The 21,717-nt window shown below is 39.0% G+C and overlaps 1 protein-coding gene across 2 annotated transcripts in view; it reads right to left on the reverse strand.

Moving 5' to 3' along the window:
* Positions 1 to 21,080, reverse strand: part of SP3 (Sp3 transcription factor) — a 57,462-nt gene extending 36,382 nt beyond the window's left edge. The window contains exons 1-4 of one of the 2 annotated variants that reach the window (XM_074338189.1): positions 20,934 to 21,079; positions 20,182 to 20,318; positions 19,532 to 19,651; positions 10,548 to 11,910 (exon numbers count right to left, since the gene is read on the reverse strand). In XM_074338189.1, coding sequence (XP_074194290.1) covers positions 10,548 to 11,910; positions 19,532 to 19,651; positions 20,182 to 20,318; positions 20,934 to 20,940 — 1,627 coding nt within the window. In that variant the 5' untranslated portion in view covers positions 20,941 to 21,079. Of the gene's footprint in view, positions 1 to 10,547; positions 11,911 to 19,531; positions 19,652 to 20,181; positions 20,319 to 20,933 lie in introns of both variants that reach the window. The other variant, XM_074338192.1, reaches the window with a different exon arrangement.
* Positions 21,081 to 21,717: the final 637 nt, after the last annotated feature.

The raw sequence follows: 21,717 nt of genomic DNA on the forward strand, positions 1-21,717 counted from the left end.
CAATGCTGGTTAAGGAGCATTTTGCAATATATAATAAAAGCCTTAAAAAGTAACATTCTTTACTCAACAATTCCCTTTTAGTACTTTTGCCTACGGAAATAATTAGAAATATAAGCAACAATTTCTACGTAACAAGAAAAAATGAGAAATAACCTAAACACACAATAGTAGAGGGTTAAACCATGGAACACCCATACAAAAATACTTAGAAACGAAACCAAACAGTCATAAAACTACTGATGTGGGAAAATGCTCTGAATACATTGTTTAAAAACAAATGTATAGTGTAAACAAATGTACAAATTGTTTAAAAAAACAAAAGTTACCATGCTTGTTTTTAAAAATCCCTTATTCATTACAGTGGCAGTTCTCAAACTTTCTGATATCAGGATCACTCTAACTCTTAAAAATTACTGAGGACTTAAAGGAGTTTTCGTTTAGGTGAGTTATAGCTATTTGCTGGAGAACCAGCATGAGGGTGAATGGTTTAAGTGGTGCATGGGAATGGGTAGAGGTGATGAAATAATACTCTTGATTGTGGTGGTGATAACTGTGCCAAAATTTTTTCAAAATTTTGAGGACCTCAAAGGGCCTTTGTGTATATAAGTACATATATCTATCAACATTTATAATATTAGAAATCAAAACTGAGAAAAACTTTAAAGTGCATTAATTTTAAAATAAACTTATTAAATGTTAACATAAGTAACATCTTTTTATGAAAAATATATTTTTCAAAAAGTTAGTGAGAATAGTTTGACATTTCTGCAAATCTCTAATATCTAGCTTGTCTGTGTTCAATCTGTTGTGTTATCACACATGTAGCCTCTGGAAAACTCCACTGTACATTACTTGTACATTTGCCTGAGAATGGAACAGGCAAATAACATCTTAGTATTATTAAGAAAATATCTTTGACCTTACAGACCCATGAAAGTCTCAGGGACTCCCAGACTGCACATTAAAAAACCACTCCATTAGAATTTTGGGTAAAATTATACAATGTCTGGGATCTGCTTTAAAATACTCCTGCAAAAATAAAAATTTAAATGGTAGAAATAAAGGAAACAAAAATGGTAGAACGGTGACTACTGAAGCTAGAGGTGGTTACATTACAGTTCATTATACATTTCTCTGCTTTTGTGTAATTTTGAAATTTTCTATAACGTTGAAAGTTACTAGTATTTTACAGTCCGTTAAATCATTAATTTTTTTATCCATTTCTGTGATGACTATTATTTCTTCATTTCCTCTGGATCTTAGTTTAGCAAGGGTCTTGGAATAATAAACTCTCAGTCCTTGAATATTTTTAATGTTTTCATTATTTCCTAATTCTTGACGAGGGGTTTAATTGCATATAGAATTTTCAACTGATGGTTACTTTCTCTTAGTACTAAGAAGATACTACTACGCAATCTTCTGGCATCTGTGTGGCTGATAGAAGTTTGTAGGTCTATAGTTTCTTTTTTAGTAATCTGTCTTTTCTTTATGTCAAAATTTAAGATTATCTCTTTCTCTGTAATTTTAGTATAAGTCAGGGGTGGTCTTATTTTTATTTACGTTACTTAATACTTGAAGTAAAGTTTTCATCTGTAGACTATATTTCTTCAACACAAGAAAATTGCCAGTGATTATCTCATCAAATATTGCTCTTTTTTTAGTTCTTCATTCACCTTACTATTCTCTCTTTCTGAAATTCTTATGTTGGTGGCATGCATATACAGAAGGTGCCAAAAAATGCATACGCGTTTTAAGAAAGGAAAAAACTACATTAAAATTGTAATACTCAATATATGCCAATAAAAAAGATGAATACAAGTCTTGTGTATACATTTTTTTGGCACCCCATTATAGGGATTACCGAATGAAGAGTTCAGAATTAGAAACAAAGCTCCGTACACTGTACCATACCTAACGAAAATGTCCTCAGGTTATGGTTAACAATAAAACTTTAAGTCTACATAAAACAATAGCTCCATTCGTCCTCCATTTGTGTAAAAGAGCTAAAAGATCTACCAGTTACTTTAAATCAGTATAGATTACCGTGTTTCCCCAAAAATAAGACCGGGTCTTATCTTAATTTTTGCTCCAAAAGACCTATTAGGGCTTATGTTCAGGGGATGTCACCCTGAAAAATCAGACTAGGTCTTATTTTCCAGTTAGGTCTTATTTTCAGGGAAACAAAGTATATTCACATTTACCCCCACTTTTTTTTTTAAAAGGAGGGCACAGCTCACAGTGGCCCATGAGGGGATCAAACCGGCAACCTTGGCACTGCCAGCACCATGATCTAACCAACTGAGCTAACCAGCCACCCCTACCCTCACTTTTTAGCTATAAAAAGAGAGGACCTGAACAGACACTTCTCCCAAGAAGACATACTAACAACCAACAGATGTGAAAAGATGCTCAACTTTACTAGCTAGCTATTAGGCAAATGCAAATCAAAACCACAGTGAGATATCACGTCACACTTACTCATTAGAATGGCTATCATCAACAAGACAAGAATAACAAGTGTCAGAGAGGTTGTGGGGAAAAAGGAACCCTCATACACTACAGGTGGGAATGTAAAGTGTTACAACCACTATGGAAAACAGTATACAGGTTCCTCAAAAAACTTAAGAATAGAATTCCCATATGACCCAGCAATCAATCCCTCTTCTGGGTATCTACCCCAAAAAAATCTGAAAACACTTATGAGTAAAAATATATGTATTCACTGTGTTCACTGAAGCATTATTCACAGTGGCTGAGACATGGAAACAACCAAACTGTCCTTCAATAGATGATTGGATAAAGAAGTTGTAACATATATACAATGAAATATTACTCAGCCAAAAGAAAAGATGAAATACTGCCATTTGTGACAACATGGATGGATCTTGAAAATATCATGCTAAGAGAAAAAAGTCAGACAGAAAAAGTCGAGAACTGTATTTCACTCCTATGTGGGATATAAAACTTGAAAGCAACAAATGAACAAGAAACAAAAACTCATAGACACGGGCAATTTTGTGGTTACCAGAGAAAAAAGGGATGGAGAGTAGAAATGGGTAAAGGGGGTCAAATATATGGTGACAGAAGATTTGACTTTGGGTGGTGAACACAATGCTATATACAGATGATGTATTATAGAATTACACACTTGAAACCTAATTTTATTAACCAATGTCATTCCAATAAATTTAATTAAAATAAAAAATAACAAACTCATAGACACAGACAATAGTTTAGTGGTTCGGGGGGGGGGGCATTGGAGGGGTGGTAGATGAGGGTAAAAGGGATCATGGTGATAGAAGGAGAACTAACTCTGGGTGGTGAACACACAATGTGATATATAGACGATGTATTACAGAATTGTACACGTGAAACCAATGTAACTTTACTAACAACTGTCACCCCAATAAACTTTAAGTAAAAAAATAAAAATAAAGACTATTTCCACCATACACTCTGCTTTTCATGCAGTAGGTTTCGCATGTTAGTAGTGGTTGTACATTTCTACAATCAGCCAGTTCTGGCATCTGACTCCTTAGGTAAAACCAATAAAGATTATTACTTTCATTTCGTTAGAATCACCAATCAGTATGCTTCAGAAGACATCTCCTTCACTTACCATGAACAAAATACATAAGGCTAGTATCCTTCCTCCCAAAATGCAAAATACTGAAGCAAAACAAAACAAAATAAAACAAAAAAGGAAGAAAAATACACGATTGACGTAAATTAAATAGAACACCAAGTCAGTGTAATATAGTGAAAAACAAAAAAACTAAGACTAGTTGTGAAGCTTTGGGACAGTTTCCTTCCCTACCCAAATGTCAGAATAGTAATAGGATTATTGCAAGAAAGAATTACGTAAGATGGTATTTCTAAAAATTAAATAGGACCTGACACAGTAGTACATTAAGGGATCTTTCCCTTTTGTCCTTCAATATTTAAATAAAATTTTTAAAATACAATTTTTTGTAGCGCTTCTATTCTCTCACTAATTTTAAAAAGCACAGCTACCAATTAGTCCACAACTATGCAGTTTTTCATGGATAATGGGAATTCTAAACATTAGGTTTTTGTTTTAAATAAGTAATGACTTCTGTAAATCTTTCTTCCTACCTCAAATACCTGACTGCATTTTAAACTTTGTCAGTCTTGAAGGGTAACTCTGTATTTAGATCAAATTCTGGTAGAAGACTAAAATTTCAGAGAATAAGTCTTGGCTTGAATTTGGGGGAAATTTTCTAACTAGAAAAGACATTGGAAAGATATGTAAATTCTTTCCAAGTGTCTCCTCCCACCCAGCATCAAATACACAGCAATGACAAAAGTAAAAATAAAACTTCAAAAACAAGTTCTCTAAAACAGCATGCATTTCTCAGTGGGCAAGAAACAAAGAGAAATAAACGCAGTGAGCAGGGCTGCAGTTTGGGGCCTGATGAGCTCTATGTTGGCAAGGAAGATGGGGGTTAAATTTCTAAGGATAAGAGGCACTTAACATACCCTTCATGAGGAGGGGCTCAGAGTCACATTCACCGCTTAAAACAGGATAAGTAGAGGTCATTTTTATTAAAGGGGACCTTAGAAGTCAAAGAAATTCCAGAGCCCAGGTTAAAAACAAAAGTGTTCCCATGTATCTTGGAAAATTGTTACATTAATTCCATATTTATCAAAAAATAAAAAGAGGTCAAAGTTTTAAAAAGCATTTCATCTGGTTACACTATGCGCTAATAGATTTTAAAAATATTTATTTTTTACTCTGATACATCCTAAGATAATTTATGTTTCTTCTTGCCAATTAAAAAGACAGTGCACCAAGGGATAGTTTTCCTATTACCAAATATCCCCAAAATTAAAATTTCCTGGTTTTTATTGCTAAATATGCTGCTGTGTACACTGCAGCATTTTTATTCTATTTACTTTAACTTTCATTTTCTCAAATTCTTTCCCAATTCCTTAAAATTAGGACAAAATTCAAATGTAATGGCCTTCTGAAGTGCTTCTTTATTTTATCCTTCCTTGCCATATTCAGTAATTTAAATTACCACTTTTTAAATTCCGTTTTGTATTTAATTCATACAGTATTGCTATACTGATAGTATTTTAGAAACTACTGTACTGAAACACTTGGTGCTTTATACCACTCTAATTTCATGACCAACATAAATCCACAAAATCACAAATTCTCTAGAAATGCTTTTCTAACATATATAGAACGCCATAACCTTAACTTTGTACAAGCTTTAAAAACTGGTTTCTAAAAACTATCTGCTATGTCTTCAGAAGTCTGTCAATCTACCAGCAGTTCTCAAACTTTTTGGTCTCGGACATCTTCTAAACTCTTAAAATACGAGTATTACTGAGGTCCCCAAAAAGCTTTTCTTCATATAGGGCATAGATTTTGATATTTATTGTATTAGAAATTGTAAGGGAAATTTAAATTTTAATTCATTTAAAAATAGTAAATTATGTTAACACAAATTAGCATTTGATAAAAAACAACTATCTTCCAAAAATATAAATAAAATTTCAGTAAGAAGCCATGTTTTTTTACATTTCTGCAAATCTCTTTAATGTCTAGGTTAAAAAAACAGCTGGAGTCTAATACTGCTTCTACATTCAATCTGTTGCAATATGTGATTTGTGCTAAAGCATATGAAATAGGGTGGCCGGATGGCTCAGCTTGTTGAACAAGGTTGTCGGTTCAATTCCCACATGGGATGGTGGGCGGTGCCCCCTGCAACTAAAGACTGAAAACGGGCAACTAGACTTGGAGCTCAGCTGCGCCCTCCACAACTAGATTGAAGAGCAACGACTTGGAGCTAATGGGCCATGGAAAAACACACTGTTCCCTCATAATCCCCAATAAAATTAAAAAAGAAAAAAAGATAAATATGTAAAAGATCAATGTTATTTAAAAAAAAAAAAAAAAGCATATGAAATATATCTAGTCCCACAAAGATTATGTGGCTGGAAAAGGAAGGAGTAATTTGATAGCCTTTCAGCCAACTCCGGGTATTCTTTTGATACTATACCAAGTCAGTGTAATATAGTGAAACTTGACAAGGAGCAGTTTCTTAAAAGTCTGTTACAGCTTAGAATCTGAAACCATGTTGGTAAATGTTCCATACGTTTGTTGCTGATCTACCTTTAACTCAGAATGTATCTTTTACCAATGCATGATTTTGTAACATGTCTTTAAATATTTGTCTTTAAATGTTAAACAGAGAGTTACCATACAATGCAGCAATTCCATGAGTATGATTTTGTTGGTCATTTGAAAACTACTGGTTCACTGAGCAATCATACCAATCTTCCAATCATACCAATCTCAAATGTTGGCACATTTTATTATAACAGTATCCAAAAAAAATCCTGTTTATTAATATCACTACCCATCTCATCAGAAACGTACTTAATTATTAATGAGCTGTCAAGTTCATAGTAGTAGATTCGAGCTTTCCAAAACTCTAATTTTCACTGGAAAGCCCAAATTTTATCATTGGTAGCAAATAACACCAGGTTTTTTCCTTTAAGTAATGCTCAATTCATTTTTTTTTTTGAAATATCTGTCACTTAAATACATGAATCTCTCAATAACCAGTCTGTCAGTCATTCCTTCAAGTAAAACATGTTTCATTAAAATAGCATCTAGTTCAGCTTACAGCTCACACAACTACAAAACTGGGGGGGGGAAGCATTTTTTTCAAATGTAATCATCTTAAAGTGCTTTATTAAAGCATACTTTTTGTCACACACACACAAAAATATTTAAAGACATGCAGCAGGAACTGCAAATCAAAACCACCACTTCGTACCCATTAGGATGGCTATAATCAAAAAGGACAATGGTTAAGTGTTGGTAGAGGATGTAGAGAAATTGGAACCCTCATACATTGCTGGTGAGAATGAAAAAGGTGCAGTCACTTCAGAAAAACAATTTGGCAGTTCCTCAAATGTTAAACACAGAGTTACCATACAATGCAGCAATTCCACTCCTAAATATATATCCAAAAGAAATGAAAACATGTCCACACAAAAAAACTGTACACAGAATGTCCACAGCAGAATTATGTATAATAGCCAAAAGTGGAAACTTTGCCCATCAACAAATGATTGAATAAAATGTGGTATATCCATACAATGGAATATTATTCAATCACAAATAGAAATGAAATACAGATACAGGCTACAATGAGATCTTGAAAATATCATGCTAAATAAAAATCAGATGCAAAAAAAGCCATTTATTATGTAATTCCATTGATATGACATAAAATTCCATTGATATGAAAGGCAAATCCAGAGAGAAAAAATAGATTAGTGGTGACGAGGGGCTAAGGTGGGTGTAGATATGAGGAGTGACTGCTAAAGGTATGGGTTTCGTGGAGAAGGATGATGAAAATTATCCAAAATTAGATCATGGTGATGGTTGCATTAGTCTGTGACTTTATTTAAAAAATCAGTCATATACTTTAAAGGGTAAATTTTATGGTTATGTGAACTATATTTCAATAAACCTGTTTGTTTTTTTTAAAACATGCAGCAACCAAGAGTCAAGACTGAGTTGGTCGGCCCAGTGGCTCAGGCAGTTAGAGCTCCAAGCTCCTAACTCCGAAGGCTACCGGTTCGATTCCCACATGGGCCGGTGGGCTCTCAACCACAAGGTCGCCAGTTCAATCCCTCGAGTCCCGCAAGAGATGGTGGGCTCCACCCCCTGCAACTAAGATTGAACACAGCACCTTGAGCTGAGCTGCTGCTGAGCTCCCAGATGGCTCAGTTGGTTGGAGCGCATCCTCTCAACCACAAGGTTGCCAGCTAGACTCCCGCAAGGGATGGTGGGCTGTGCCCCCTGCAACTAGGAACGGCAACTGGACCTGGAGCTGAGCTGCGCCCTCCACAACTAAGACTGAAAGAACAACAACTTGAAGCTGAACTAAGATTGAAAGGACAACTTGACTTGGGGGGAAAAAAAAAAGGCCTGGAAGTACACACTGTTCCCCAATAAAGTCCTGTTCTCCTTCCCCAATAAAATCTAAAAAAAAAAAAAGAAAGTCAAGATTGAGTAAAAACAACTATTTTCGACTGGTTTATCAAGGTCACTCTTCAGTGAAATGCTTTTTTAATTTCAAGTGCAATGTCATGAAGAATACAACTACTAGTAGTTTTGTGCCACTGCTTTGATTTGTGCCAAGACTGAAGCAGTTTTAGCCACCTTCAGTGAAAATGTCAACACAATGAAAAAGGCAAATAACTTCAGCATTATTATGAAAAGTAGTTTGACATCAAGGACCTCTGAGAGTCTCAGAAATACCCCAGGGATCCACAGACCACACTTTTTGAGAACTGTTCTAAACCATAGCTTTAGAAGACTCAAAGGCAATTAAAGCCTTTCCAAGGACAGACCTGAGGTTTCAAGACAATTTCAGTTTTCTTAGCATACGAGGTGTGACCAAAAAACACGGTGAATGTTTAAATTAAGAAATTTATTACAGTAAAAGATACATTGCCATTAATCCCCCTCAAGACACTCCCAAACACACTTATCCCATTGTCCTTGCCACTTTCTGAAGCAATTCTGGAAGTCCTCTTTTGTGTCTTTAGCTGTGCTGTTGCAGCTGCTTCAATGTCCTGAATTGATACAAAACGTTTACTTTTCATGGTCATTTTGACTTTGAGGAAGAGTCAGAAGTCGCATGGTGCCAGATCTGGTAAATAAGGTGGATGAGGACACACCATGTTTTTATTTGACAGAAATTGCCGTACACCAGAAGTGACGTGTGACACGGAGCCTTTCCTGTTGTGATCACAAAATACAATGAATGCAGCTGCCAAGTGCCATCCAACGGGAAGGCAGGGATCTTCAAAACGGGAAGCGGTATGTCGAACCTTAGTAACAGTGTGTGACAAGTTTCAACTTGTTCAGTGCAGTCAGTCGGGTGCGAGCTGTGCTTGAGAGAAGGTGTGTTTTTAAAGTGCGCCGTAAATGATCCTCCATCATGACAAGTCTCCGTGTCACACATCGCTTCAGGTATATGGCAATTTCTGTCAAATAAAAACATCACAGCGTGTCCTCATCCACCTTATTCACTGGATCTAGCACCCTGCGACTTTTGGCTCTTTGCCCAAGTCGAAATGATTCAGGACATCGAGGCAGGCACGACAGCACAACTAGACACTCACGAAAGAGGACTTCCAGAACTGCTTCAGAAAGAGGCAAGAACGATGGGATAAGTGTGTTCAAAGCGAGAGGGAGCATTTTGAGGGGATTAATGGCAATGTATCTTTTACTGTAATAATTTTTTTAAATTTTAACATTCACTGTATTGTTTGATCACACCTTGAATATCACAAATTTCTCAAGAGAAAAAAGGTAGTCTTTACTGTGATGGAAATTATTTCAATAAATTCAAGTGTCCCAATTTAAGAGTTTAGAATCACTGGCTTACTGGAATATTAAAATATTATATTCCAGTATATTCCAGCTTGTAAGCTCCACAAAAACCCAAATAAAAGGAGAAAAGGATTTAATACACAACAAAACATTCAATAAAATGTTATCTAAATAAATAACATTAATACATCTAGCACAGCCAAGTTCAATGCCCACTACGCACTTATAAGAATAAATTATCCTGACCTTTTCTGTCTGATTTACAACCATATAATTTCACTCATACGTGGGATTATAAAACTGAAAGCAACAAAGAACCAGACAAACAAACAAAGAAACAAAAACTCATAGACACAGACAACAGTTTAGTGGTTACCGGAGGGTAAGGGGGGATGGGGATGGTAAAAGTGGGAAAAGAGGATCAAATATATAGCAGTTGAAGGAAAACTGACTCTGCGTGGTGAAGACACAATGCAACATATAGATGATGTACTATAGAAATGTACACTTGAAACCTATATAATTCTACTAACCGATGTCACCACAATAAATTTAAAAAAAAAAAAAAAAACTCACAGAATCAAAGTATTTTAGGTCTGGAAGTTACCGTAGATATAGTTACCTAGTCCAACAAACCCCATGTTACACGATAAGGAACCTGAGTTTGTGAGGAAAAAAAGTAACTTGGCCAAACTCACACAGCTAGGTACTACGGGTTGAGACAGGATAAATAAACAGTCTTTACTCCCAGTACCATGTTTTCACTATGCCAACCAGATTCCCCAACCAAATACAATGCATAAAACATTTAATTTACATCACACCAAGGATGACCAAGACACCTTACCTGCCAAATAAAAATTCTGTAATGCTTGACAATACCAATCAGATATGAAAACAAATATATAACTGAGTAAGGAAAAACTACAAATGTAATTGGCATAATGGAGAAATGAATCCTTCTAACTATTAACTTTCAATGAAGAACAATTTAGAAGACACTTTGATGTCTACTTTTCATATAAACAAGGCTTTAAAGCTAAACACCTAAACACTGATACAGATACTGATAAACACCTAAAACAAAAAAATGCCCCTACGTATTAACAAATCCCTGAACGTATCTATCTATGGTATGACAGGACTTAAAACTCACCTGCAGGACTGTCAGCGTTCTCTCCTGGGTGTAGCTGTATACCAGTAGAATCTATAGAGTTGACTGTAACTGTCTGTAGATTTGGCAACTGACCAGTGCTTAGACTAACTGGAGTTGAAGTCAAGGCTCCACCTGCTGCTGCAACTTGACCAAGCGTGAGTGTCTGAACAGGCGTCAAAGTTATTTGTTGGGCAGCAGTATTCTGTATTTGCAAATTCTGCAAGTTCTGGACCCCCTGTACTTGAAATGTTTGCCAAGTTATCTGTCCAGAAGGTGTCACTGTCTGTGCCTGAATTAAAAAGGTTCCAGGATTCAGCTGCAACTGAAGATTTTGCAAAGCCTGTTGTGATATATTTTGACCACTAGTTTGCACACCATGGATTGTCTGTGGTGTAATACCTTGCACAATTTGGGCTTGACTGGTTGGCTGCTGAGACTCTTGAAGTTGTAGATGTTGTACAACAGGCTGTGCTGTAGAAACCTGAATATTCTGAGCCTGTGTCTCTTCAGAAACAGGCGACTGGATATAATTTCCCTGAAGATCTGAAGAATGGACTTGCCCACTAGAAGTAGTCAAGTTATTTGTGTTTTGTTGTAATATACCTGTACTATCTATAGTAACAGGCAACTGTGATGAAGAGGATGTTGGCACAAATAAATCTGTATCAGTATTAGTTTCATTAATATCAGGAGAAACTCGCTCACCAGTCCTTTCTGAATTGTCTGAACTATCCATCGCTTGTCCTGTGTTTATCAAATGTCCATCGGCATTAATGCCTGCAGTCATTGTCTGAGAACTGCCCGACAGTCCCAAAGAATCTAGATCAACACTATTGATTGGTACAAAGGTAATATTTCCTGGCAGACCAAGAGGCACATTAGCAACTACTTGGGTTTGGCCAGGAAAAGATGAACCACCAATTGCAACTCCCTGAACCTGGACTTGACCAGTTTGTGGTATGAGATTCTGGATATTAGCAGGAGGTGTTCCAGAGGCAAGCAAGGTTTGATTAGAGCCAGGAATGATCTGAATTTGACCACTTTCTTGATTTATACCTCCATTATCTGAAGAGCCTGTGAAACCAATCTGAACCTGCTGACCATCTGTTGCCTGAATCTGTGGTATTACTTGATATTGAACACTGGACACTGTACCATTTGATGAATCTGATCCTGGTGCAACTGAAAATATTTGTTGATTTTGCAGATTCTGAAGGGGAAGAACATACTGCCCACTCGAAGTAGCAGCACTTGGAATCTGTACTAGATTACCAGCTTCATCTTTTATCGTTGTAGGTGTGGCTGACAAAACTTCCCATCGGTTTGGTGCTCCTCCTAACTGTGCAGAAGCCAAATCACCTGTCTGAATGAAGAAAACAAAAAATACTATGTGATATGTATTTGTGGTATATTTAAACCAATCCTCAAAAAACTCTGAAAACTGATATAAATCCTACTACCTGAAATAAAAATTCTCTTAATAACACAAAAGACTTCAAATACAGAAGCGGTACTATACAAACTACAATAATTATCATTTCCCATTTTGTTACTGCAAAGATAACCCATGCTATTTGAGAAGGGAAAAAAAACTTCAATCACTATAGTCTGTTTTATGACCACAAATTGATCTCCTAATCCCTCATCTATGATCTCTAATGCTATACAATTAAAAATAAAGTAGAAGTGGTTAGAAAAGATTATGGATAGCTCAAACCAAACATACCTCAAACACTGAAGAGACTTCAGAAAGTATACAACTCACTTAAAATGTATCACTAAACCAGGTGCATTATATTTGAGGGGAAAAAACCATTAGTGTAGTGTTATCAAGTCATCTGAATTAGAAAAGCTGAGATTTGTGTATTATTGGTATAAACCTTAAATCAAACAAAAGCTACTCTTCTATGGCATGTATTAATGTACTCCAAACCAAATTCATGGTTAGGGCTATTCCATTAGCAATTCTTTACTTTTCCCATGAACTAATTTAAAAAATATCAGACCTCTAAAAATTTAATGACGAAATGTTACGCCCTGTGACCATATGGCAAAGTCTGAAAAGTTTTTCCAGAATCTAAAAGCTAGAGGATACAGACTGTGGCTTTACCTACTATTCTACTTAAGTCTGTGGTTGAGTGCCAGGCACATACATTTTGCATTCTGTGACCTGCTAGAATCTCCGGTATCCCCGTATTTTATAGATTAAGCAAGACTGGAAAAATACCAATGTAGGAAAGCAGACAGCAATAAAACCCTGTATGTCAATGTCAAAGGGTAGATTTTTTTTTAAGGAAATAAGAACAGTAATGTCTAACATGTGAGCTGTTCTTTTATATGTCAGTACGATGATAGGGGTTTATAAGATTTTATCATCTACTCCTTACAACAATCCTAGGAGGTAGGTATTGCTATTATCCCCATTTCACAGATGAGAAAATTGAGAGACAAAAATCACAGATATCCAATGTCAAGATTTAAAACTGGCTCAAGTCTAACTCTAGAACCCAGGCCCTTAAATACTACACCATACTTGTCTTCTACTAAGACCAAAGGTAAAGACATGGGAAATGAGACCCTACCTTAATTACACACCATCAAAATAAAAACATTCCTATTCTACTTCCCTCTTGATCTGTATGTGATTTCCTAAAACTCCACATATCCGTAGACAATGAGAGTATATGTATATCTAGCCCAGCATTCTCAACCTAGGACCCATGCCTGGGCTTCAAAGGCTCTTTGAATCCTCTAAAACTAGTGTTTCAACTTTTTGAGAAAGTGCAATTGGGGGATGAGGAGCGGTTCATCATATTCTCAAAGAGGGTTCGCGACCACAAAAAAGGTTAAGACAAATACTGTTATCTCAACGTAAACCATTCCGCATTTTTAATATAAATACTGTAGAACCAGAAGACTTTAAGTTTCTTAAAGAAACTCGTTACCTAATTTTCATGTAGATGCAATTTAAAAGTATATATTTCAATGGATAAACCACAGTATTAATGACTCAAAAGATATTTACACATATCTGCCAAGATGAAATAAGCATATGAGTAAGCCCATAAGATACACAATCTTTCTCCACAAATGGTTCACAATCTATCCCCGCAGACAGACACATACATGCTACTACTGTGTGAATAGTGGTATACACTAGCCCTATGATCAAAACCCTATTTGGGAACATAGAAAACTGAAAAAAAAATGATTTCACATAGGCGATATTTAAAATAATCTTAAAATAAAATTTAAGATTTCACTGTGGGCAATTAGGAAATAGAGACAGAGGCATTAATAAAGGTACAGAAACAATAAAGTCACAGACAAAAAGAAACTCTAAAAATTAATATGTAGTTGGTATTTAAGAGGGGATCCAGAAAAGGTTCACATTCATAAAGTAATGGCGAACAAGACTAGATATTTTTATCAGGGCGTGTAGTAAAAGGCATTGTAGATCCTGCTAAGGAGTTTGGACTTTATCCTGCAGATAGTGAATGAAGCTATAAAAGCTTTTTAAGCAAGTGAGTGGTGCAATCAGATCTGTGCTTTATAAAGATAAACTAAGGCCCAGTTAAGGAGACTGAAAGAAAGGCGGAAGAGACTTATGGCAGATCAACTATGGGACCCAGTAAAAAAATCTAAGTCTGAACTAAAATAATAACACTTTAAATACAATCTTTTAAATTTATCAAACTTAAATTATTAAAATGAAGCACTGGACATTGAAGTCACATACCACTCTTCAACTTCTAGCTGGTATGGAAGTTACAAGCTTAAATCATCTTTCCCAATATTAGAGTAACAATTCATGTTTCATTTCAGTATCAGGGCATTTTAAATAAACTAAAGACATTTAAGTCTATACTTCATACTGAAATCTACAGTAAACTATAATGTCTAAAATATACTCCTTATCTTCTTAAGGTTACTTATCACCTTTAAAGAATCAACTGTTGAATTTTTTTCTGACCAGCATTAAATTTACAATTATTCCACTCATATCAACGAATAGTGTCTCAGATACAAATTAGTTTTACAATACTAGCATTCTGTCCCATTTTTATCTTTAAAAAAGGTTAATTTATGGCATCTAAAGTATTTTTCTTCCCAAAATAGTAATAAAGACAGATATTCAACCATTGATGAACAGTTTTCTAATCAAGAAATTCCTTGAAAATAAATACAACTACTCAAATGACAAGTCTGAGTAAACACCACCCAAGCATGCCCCTCCCTCTTCAGAAACTAAATAAACTGTAGCATCACTTTTTCCAACATGCAAGTCATTAATTGAAAGGAAATCCTAGGACAAAATGATGTGTTTGAACTTTTTTGAATAAACCTAAGGTGAAAAGCATATACAAAAAATATTTATGGAGCACAAGCCTGGGGGAGGGGGAGACTGGGAACAGCAAGAGATAATTTAAGGGGGAAAAAAACAAACCAGGCAACAAAAAAGCTTTTTCTTTAACGAAATAAATTTACAGTGTTAAAAGATTTACTAAGTGTTAATTTTTTTTAAATAAAAGGGGAAAAAACACAATCAGAAAACTACTAGACTTTCATGATTTAAGCTAAGACTATGCTTGGGGAAAGCACATATATTACACTAGAAAGAAAGAACTCTCAGAACTGAGTTTTGATCCTAGGTAGAATGTAGAATTGTGTGTGATTTAGAGCAGGATTCAATTTCCTTATGTTGAAATGGGAAAAATATTGCCTTGCAGCGTTATAAAAACCAAGTGTTAAGTTTTATAAACTATAAAGCACTGTACAAGCCTAAGATATCATTATTACTAAGACTATAAGGACAGATTTGAAAGAATCCATTAGATGCCTACCAAAATTCCTCACACAGAGATCAGTAAATACCGTGTTTCCCCGAAAATAAGACCTAGCCGGACAATCAGCTCTAATGCGTCTTTTGGAGCAAAAATTAATATAAGACCCAGCCTAACATTATATTATATAAGACCGGTCTTATATTACATTATATAAGACCCGGTCCTATACTATACTAAAATAAGACCGGGTTTTATATTAATTTTTGTTCCAAAAGACACATTAGAGCTCATTGTCCAGCTAGGCCTTATTTTGGGGGAAACACAGTACTCAACTGAATGAATAGTTACAGGTGTTATACTTTCAAATCATTACAAAGAAAATGATAGAATGTATCAATAAAACTAACCCTGAGATATGAGTCTTCTATGAAAAACTCTACACCAATTTTAAACCTATTTATTTCCATAATTCCACAATGAATAAGCCCCAAATATTTCAAATAACAAAGCCTACTAAACCCATTCATTTGTAAGAGAAATTTCACCAGCAGCATGCCACTAAAAGAGATAAAGTACACTAAATACAAAATGGGAAAGGAATAAATGAGTAAATCATCTGAGACCAAAAAGAGTTGTAAAAATGTTTGCTGTTAGGCTATTTGGAAACACTATACAAACAAAAGGAAAACAGACATAAAAACACATAACCCATGCAAGAACTAGTATTTGGTATAGGTTCAAGATGACCCTCTACATTGTTTCACACTAAAAGAAAAATCCACCAGTTTCTCTCAGTAACTCTAACATTCTCATTGAACTAACAAGCAAAATACCATTTAACATGGAAATTGGCGTTACTGTAAAACGTTGTAACTGAGGCTACTCTAAGTCTCCCTCTGCATATAAACACAATCACACAGTGAAAAGGACCACCACCAAGAGTAGCCCTGGGATGTTGCTACAGCAATTCATTACAAGGGAATTCACTACAACCAGGCATAAAAATGGGGGGGTGTGGGGGGTGTGTGTGTGCAAGGAAAGAAAAAAAGAGGTTGTCTTCTCAGATAATACCTGTGAATGGGGGGGGGGCGGGGGGAGTTCATACCACTTATTGTATAGCATTTTAAAAGGACAGTAATTTCTCACTTCCCACAAATGACTTTATGAAAGCCAAAAACAGGAGTATAACTGGAAACAAGAACAAGTGTGAAACTAGGTAGACATAAACTAAAAACCATTCTTAGGCAAGTATGTACTCAAATTTCTTAAAATCGTCAAGGAACACTAAAGAACTCAAACAGACTTCAAATAAAAACAATTACCCAATGAATTCATTACAATGACAATATAGGTCTTATTTTAAGTAAGGGTAAAAATAACCTTATTTTTAAATAAGCTGTTATTCCTTACTCATTTTTTAGCTCACCAACATTTATATACTAAATTAAGGAACACTAAATTTACAACCTAAACTGAGGACCAGGCAATGACTTTCATAATATTTACTTCTGCAGTTTATTACACTACAGTACAAATGAAATAGGTTCATAATCCACAACTTCACACAAAGGCTAAATGTACAAGTTAATACCGCATAAAGGTCTACTTTATTCCATTTCCTGATTTATTACAAAATATAACTATGCAACTTTTAATAATAAAGTACAAAAAAGCCTTGCCATCAAATCAACCTTGGAAGTCCATGTTATAGGACAATAGAAGTGAGGATGCCTTGTGATTAGAACTATTCAGTACTGTACTGAGGGTAACCAAATATTCTTGGCCAGGATCCAGGATGAACCCATATCATATTATAACAAATTCTAAACTCAAAATATTTAAAGCAAATTGGCTTTTCAATGACCTTTTAAACTTAAAAATACCAAACTAAGCTGGCATAAAGTTGAACTGTGTGTATTTCACTTGATTTTAAATACAACACTATTATATGCAATGTGGTAGCCTGGATTGGATCCTGGAACAGAAAATGAGCATTAGTGAAAAAACTGGTGAAATCAGAATAAAGTCTGTAGTTAATAATACTGTATCATTGGTTAATTTCCCAGTTTTGAAAAACATACCATGGTTATATTAACATTAGGGGAAGCTGGGTGAAGGGTATAAGGTAATTCAGTTCTAGCTCTGCAACTTTTCTGTAAATATAAAATTCTTCCAAAATAAAATTATAAAAAAACACAGCTACAAAAAAAACTCACTATAGACTTCTCATGATTCCCAGTAATTTGAATAACTAAGATTATCGAAGCACATTTTTAAGTGGAAAAAAATGCCCATAAAATCACTTAAATTCTCATTTTTTGAGATATACATGTCTGAAATTCATTTAAACTGGAAATAATTTTCCCATTTGCTAAGGCAAACATTCATGGTAGTCTTACCAATTTTACTCAGTGAAAAGTTTTATGCACAGGTATCAAACATACAAAGGAAAAAAATGCTCCAACTGATTCTAGTTCAAATTTCAAGTTGAACTAAAACGTGAGAAAAACGTGATGGCAGTAGAGATCTGGTAGTTCAGAGGAGGAGGGGAAAAGGCACGGAAATAACTTTCCTACAAATGATGTACAGCCACAGCAGGCTAAAGTTGGAGGTAACACTCCATTCCTGGGGCTGAGATTCACATATACATGTATAACACATATTTTTCACCCATAACTTCCTCTTTCATTTCTCCCCTCCCCCATCAGTGAGCTGATACCTAAACTTGGTAAGTTGCAGTTACAAGTTTTTGTTCCAGTTGAAAAATATTAAAAAGGTAAGTGGAAACAATCTGCTTTGCAATTTTACTTATGCAGTGGTTTCAATTTATTTTGGCATTGTGAGGCTAGGGGGATATATATAGTTCATTAAAAAGGCTCACCAATCTGTAAGTTGTTTAAAGGTAGCAATGCCTCAAACAAACATAATTTTATACTTTTACATTTTAATCTGCTTACAAAACCTGATATCATACTTTTAAGACACTAAAATCATTCACATCCCTCTACAGTATAATTCAAAGCACTAAAATTAAAATACAACATTTAACAACTTTAGCTTCGAAGCACTAAAATTAAAATACATTTAACAGTATTACTTAACTTTAGCTTCGCTTTTAAAGTCTAGATATACTAACAATTTCCTGCTATATCAAATCAAATACCAAACTTTGTCTATAGTGATTATACAAAAATCACTACACAAATCAACTCCTATAATCCACCTCAAAAAACGGAATGGGGAAAAGTTTCATTTTAATAAGTAAACACATCTACATGTTAAACTAATGCAACATCGATGATTCAAACAAATAAAAAATTCACAACAGTCCTAAAAACTGTTCCTAGATCTGTAGTAAGCCCTCACAAAACACAGGCCAGCTCCTCCCCCTGCCCTAGGCACACTAAAAACACTACAAAAAGAATCCCACCCACCCTATCAAACTAGCAATCATAATAAAATGAAAATACAGCTCTGCCAATTCCTTACATGGTACTTTACTTCTAACACTGGTAATCCATACTCAATTTCAAAAGCCAAAGTATTATCTAAGTAACTTCACCGATTTCAACGGTCGCTAATTAAACGTTTCACTTATTCTACTTATGAAAAATGACTGTAAAATTAAGGGGTCTGCAAAAACTAAAATTCAACAATTTAGAATGGCCACTGAAAAAGCATTCAAAAAGTGCCTACTCCTGCATACAAAAGGATAATTCGAACAGTAAACCATTCCTTTTAAAGATTTACGGTTTAAATCAATAAGATCTAGCAACTTCCAGCAAAAAAAGCTCCAGGTTCAAAAACACTAAAACTCAAGTCACTGCCTCTGTAGTTGATACTATCTATGGCCGATAGGCTGTGCTTGAAAATTTTGTAGTGTTCAGCGAAGGAGTTTTCAACAGTGATATGAATTGCTCAAACATCCATTTTGGAGTCCTCTACCCCCCGCCCTCTCAGACTTCATTTTGTAGTGAATTTGGATCGAGGTTCCGCAGTGACAATTTAGAGAAAGCCAGGGCTGGCTCCTGATCTAAACAGGCATGCGAATGAGCAGGAAAGGGCGCCGTGGCTGCGCGATCCGTCCGAATCCGGGAAGGCGCGAGCGCCCGGGAGGCCTTTTGGGCCGGCGCGCTGCAGGCCCGGGATGGCGGGCGCTGGGCCTCGGCGGGGGCGGGCCGCGCGCGCGAGACTTACCGCTCCGGCGGCGGGGGCCCCGGCTGCGGCGGCCGCCTCCTCCTCGTCGTCGCCCGGCGATGGCGGCCCTATCTTGCTGCAGGTAGCGGCCAGCAGAGCGAGCGGTGACGGCTGAGTGTCCTACCCCCGATGGGCGGGTTCAGAGAGGGAGACAGGGGGAGGGGTGGCGGTTAGGGCCGGGCCGCCGCTCGCACAGGAAGTGCGACTCGCTCCTCGCAGGCTGCGCCCCGGCGAGCGCCAGTCCGCGCTCTCCTCCTCCTCTTCCTCCTGGAGTCCGGCTCGCGTCCTCCCGCTAGCACGCACACCAGCTCCGCCGTCCCCGGGAAAGCGGGCGGCGGGCTGCGCGCCCGGCCTCCACTTTCCGCCCGGAACCCACCCCCGGGAGGGCGCGCGCGCGCTCGCGCGCGGACACACACACACACACACACACACTCTCTCTCTCACACTCTCACACACACACACACACACACACTCATACACACAAAAGCGGCGGGAGGGGGAGCGCGGGCGGGGTCGGAGCGTTGGCGCCTCGGGCAGGCAGCTCCCCGGGCGGGGGGAGGGGAGGAGAGAGGCGCGGAGGGAGGGGAGAGGCGAGGGGAGGAGAAAGCGGCGCGAGGGGGGAGCCGGGCCGGGGCTCAGCCGCTCCTCACCTGGGCCGCCGCCGCCGCCACCGCGCCGTTTCCGTGCTGCTGCTGCTGCTGCTGCTGCTGCAGATACTCGCCGTGGCCGCCGCCGCTGTCCACGTCCAAGGCAGCCATTTCCTCTTGTTTCACAGGCTTTTCGGGAGCTGCAGGCACAGCGCGGGGGGGTGGGGGTGGGGAGGAAGGCGGGTGGAGGAGAGGGAGGGGGCCCGCGGGCCGTGGCGAAATTATTCCGAAAGCCCGGACCGAGTCCCCTTCCCCTCCCCCACCCGCCCCCCGGCGGCGGCGGCGGCGGCGGCTCCCTCCTCCCCTCCTGCTGCTGCCCCCGCCCGCCACTGCCTGTAACCCTCCTCCTCCTCCTCTTTCCCTCCTCCTCCTCCTCCCCGCGCTGCCCCTGCCCCCTCTCCTCTCCTCCCCTTTCCCTTCGCGCCGCTCGCTCTCACTCGCGCTTGCTCCTCTCGCACCGTCAGTCACTCACACGCCCGCCGCCCGCGCCCGCACACAGGGGGATGCGGTCCCGGCGGACCGGGCCGCCCGCCCCGGGGCCCGGCGGGCACACGGCGTTGCTGGGGCTTGAGGGGTGGACGGTAGCTGGCGGGGAGGGGAAGGAGGCGGAGGGGAATGCGGCTTTCTGCCTCTCACAGACACTCGGTCGCACACACGGGGCCGGGAGCCGCCAGCGGCGGCCCGGGGCTGGCTGTGGTCGGCGGCAGCGGCGGCGGCAGCAGCAGCAAGGGTTGCTCTCTCTCGGCTTTACGTACCGGTCATAGTGTGTTTAGGGCACCTCAGGCGGGGCTCCCCGCCGCCTTACACATGGTGAGGAGCGAAGGCGGCGGCGGCGGGAGAGGATGCGGGAAGCGGCGGCGGACACGGCCGGAGCGGTCCGGGGATTTTTTTTTCCTATTTTGATTGACTGTGCGGGAAACACAAAAGGTGGAGCCTCCAGCCCAAAAGGGGGGAAGAGGGTGACAGCCCGCCCGGAAATCCCGCCCCTCTTCTCCACGCTCATTCGCCACCACGCTCTACGTTGGCAGGGCTCATTGGCCAGGACGCCCGTCCGTCGCTCGGCCAGGCGGCGCGCTTCCTGTTTGCCCGGGGTGGAAAGGGAGAGACAATGAGCGGCCGTGGCGGCGTAGGTTCCCGAAAGCGGCTACAGCTCGCCAGTTACCCCGCTGTGCCCGGTTCGCTCGCCGGCTGCTGCTGCCAGATCCGAGGCGCAGGCCTCTTTCACCTCGCAGGCGCTCGGAACAGGCCCCGTCAAGCTGCAGGGGAGCTGAGCTGGGGAGGAAATCCGTCCCCGGTGGCTCGGCTCCACTCGACGCTTCCTCCATCCCGGTGGCAGCCTCAGCCGGATCTCCCCAGGGCCTTGCGCTCTCTGAGCCGCCGCTTTCCTGCAGTGCCTGGAGGCTGCCGCCGCTCAGCCCCAGGGCTGCTGCTGCGGCCGCTGCTGCTACAGAGCAAACCAGACCCGCCCCACGAGCCCGGAGGGAGGGAGCTGGTATTGGGGGAGACACCCCCTCCGTAGCTGGAGGAGGATTTTCTCAC

The sequence above is a fragment of the Rhinolophus sinicus genome, linkage group LG01 (genome assembly GCF_036562045.2).
Source record: "Rhinolophus sinicus isolate RSC01 linkage group LG01, ASM3656204v1, whole genome shotgun sequence".
NCBI lineage: Eukaryota > Metazoa > Chordata > Mammalia > Chiroptera > Rhinolophidae > Rhinolophus > Rhinolophus sinicus.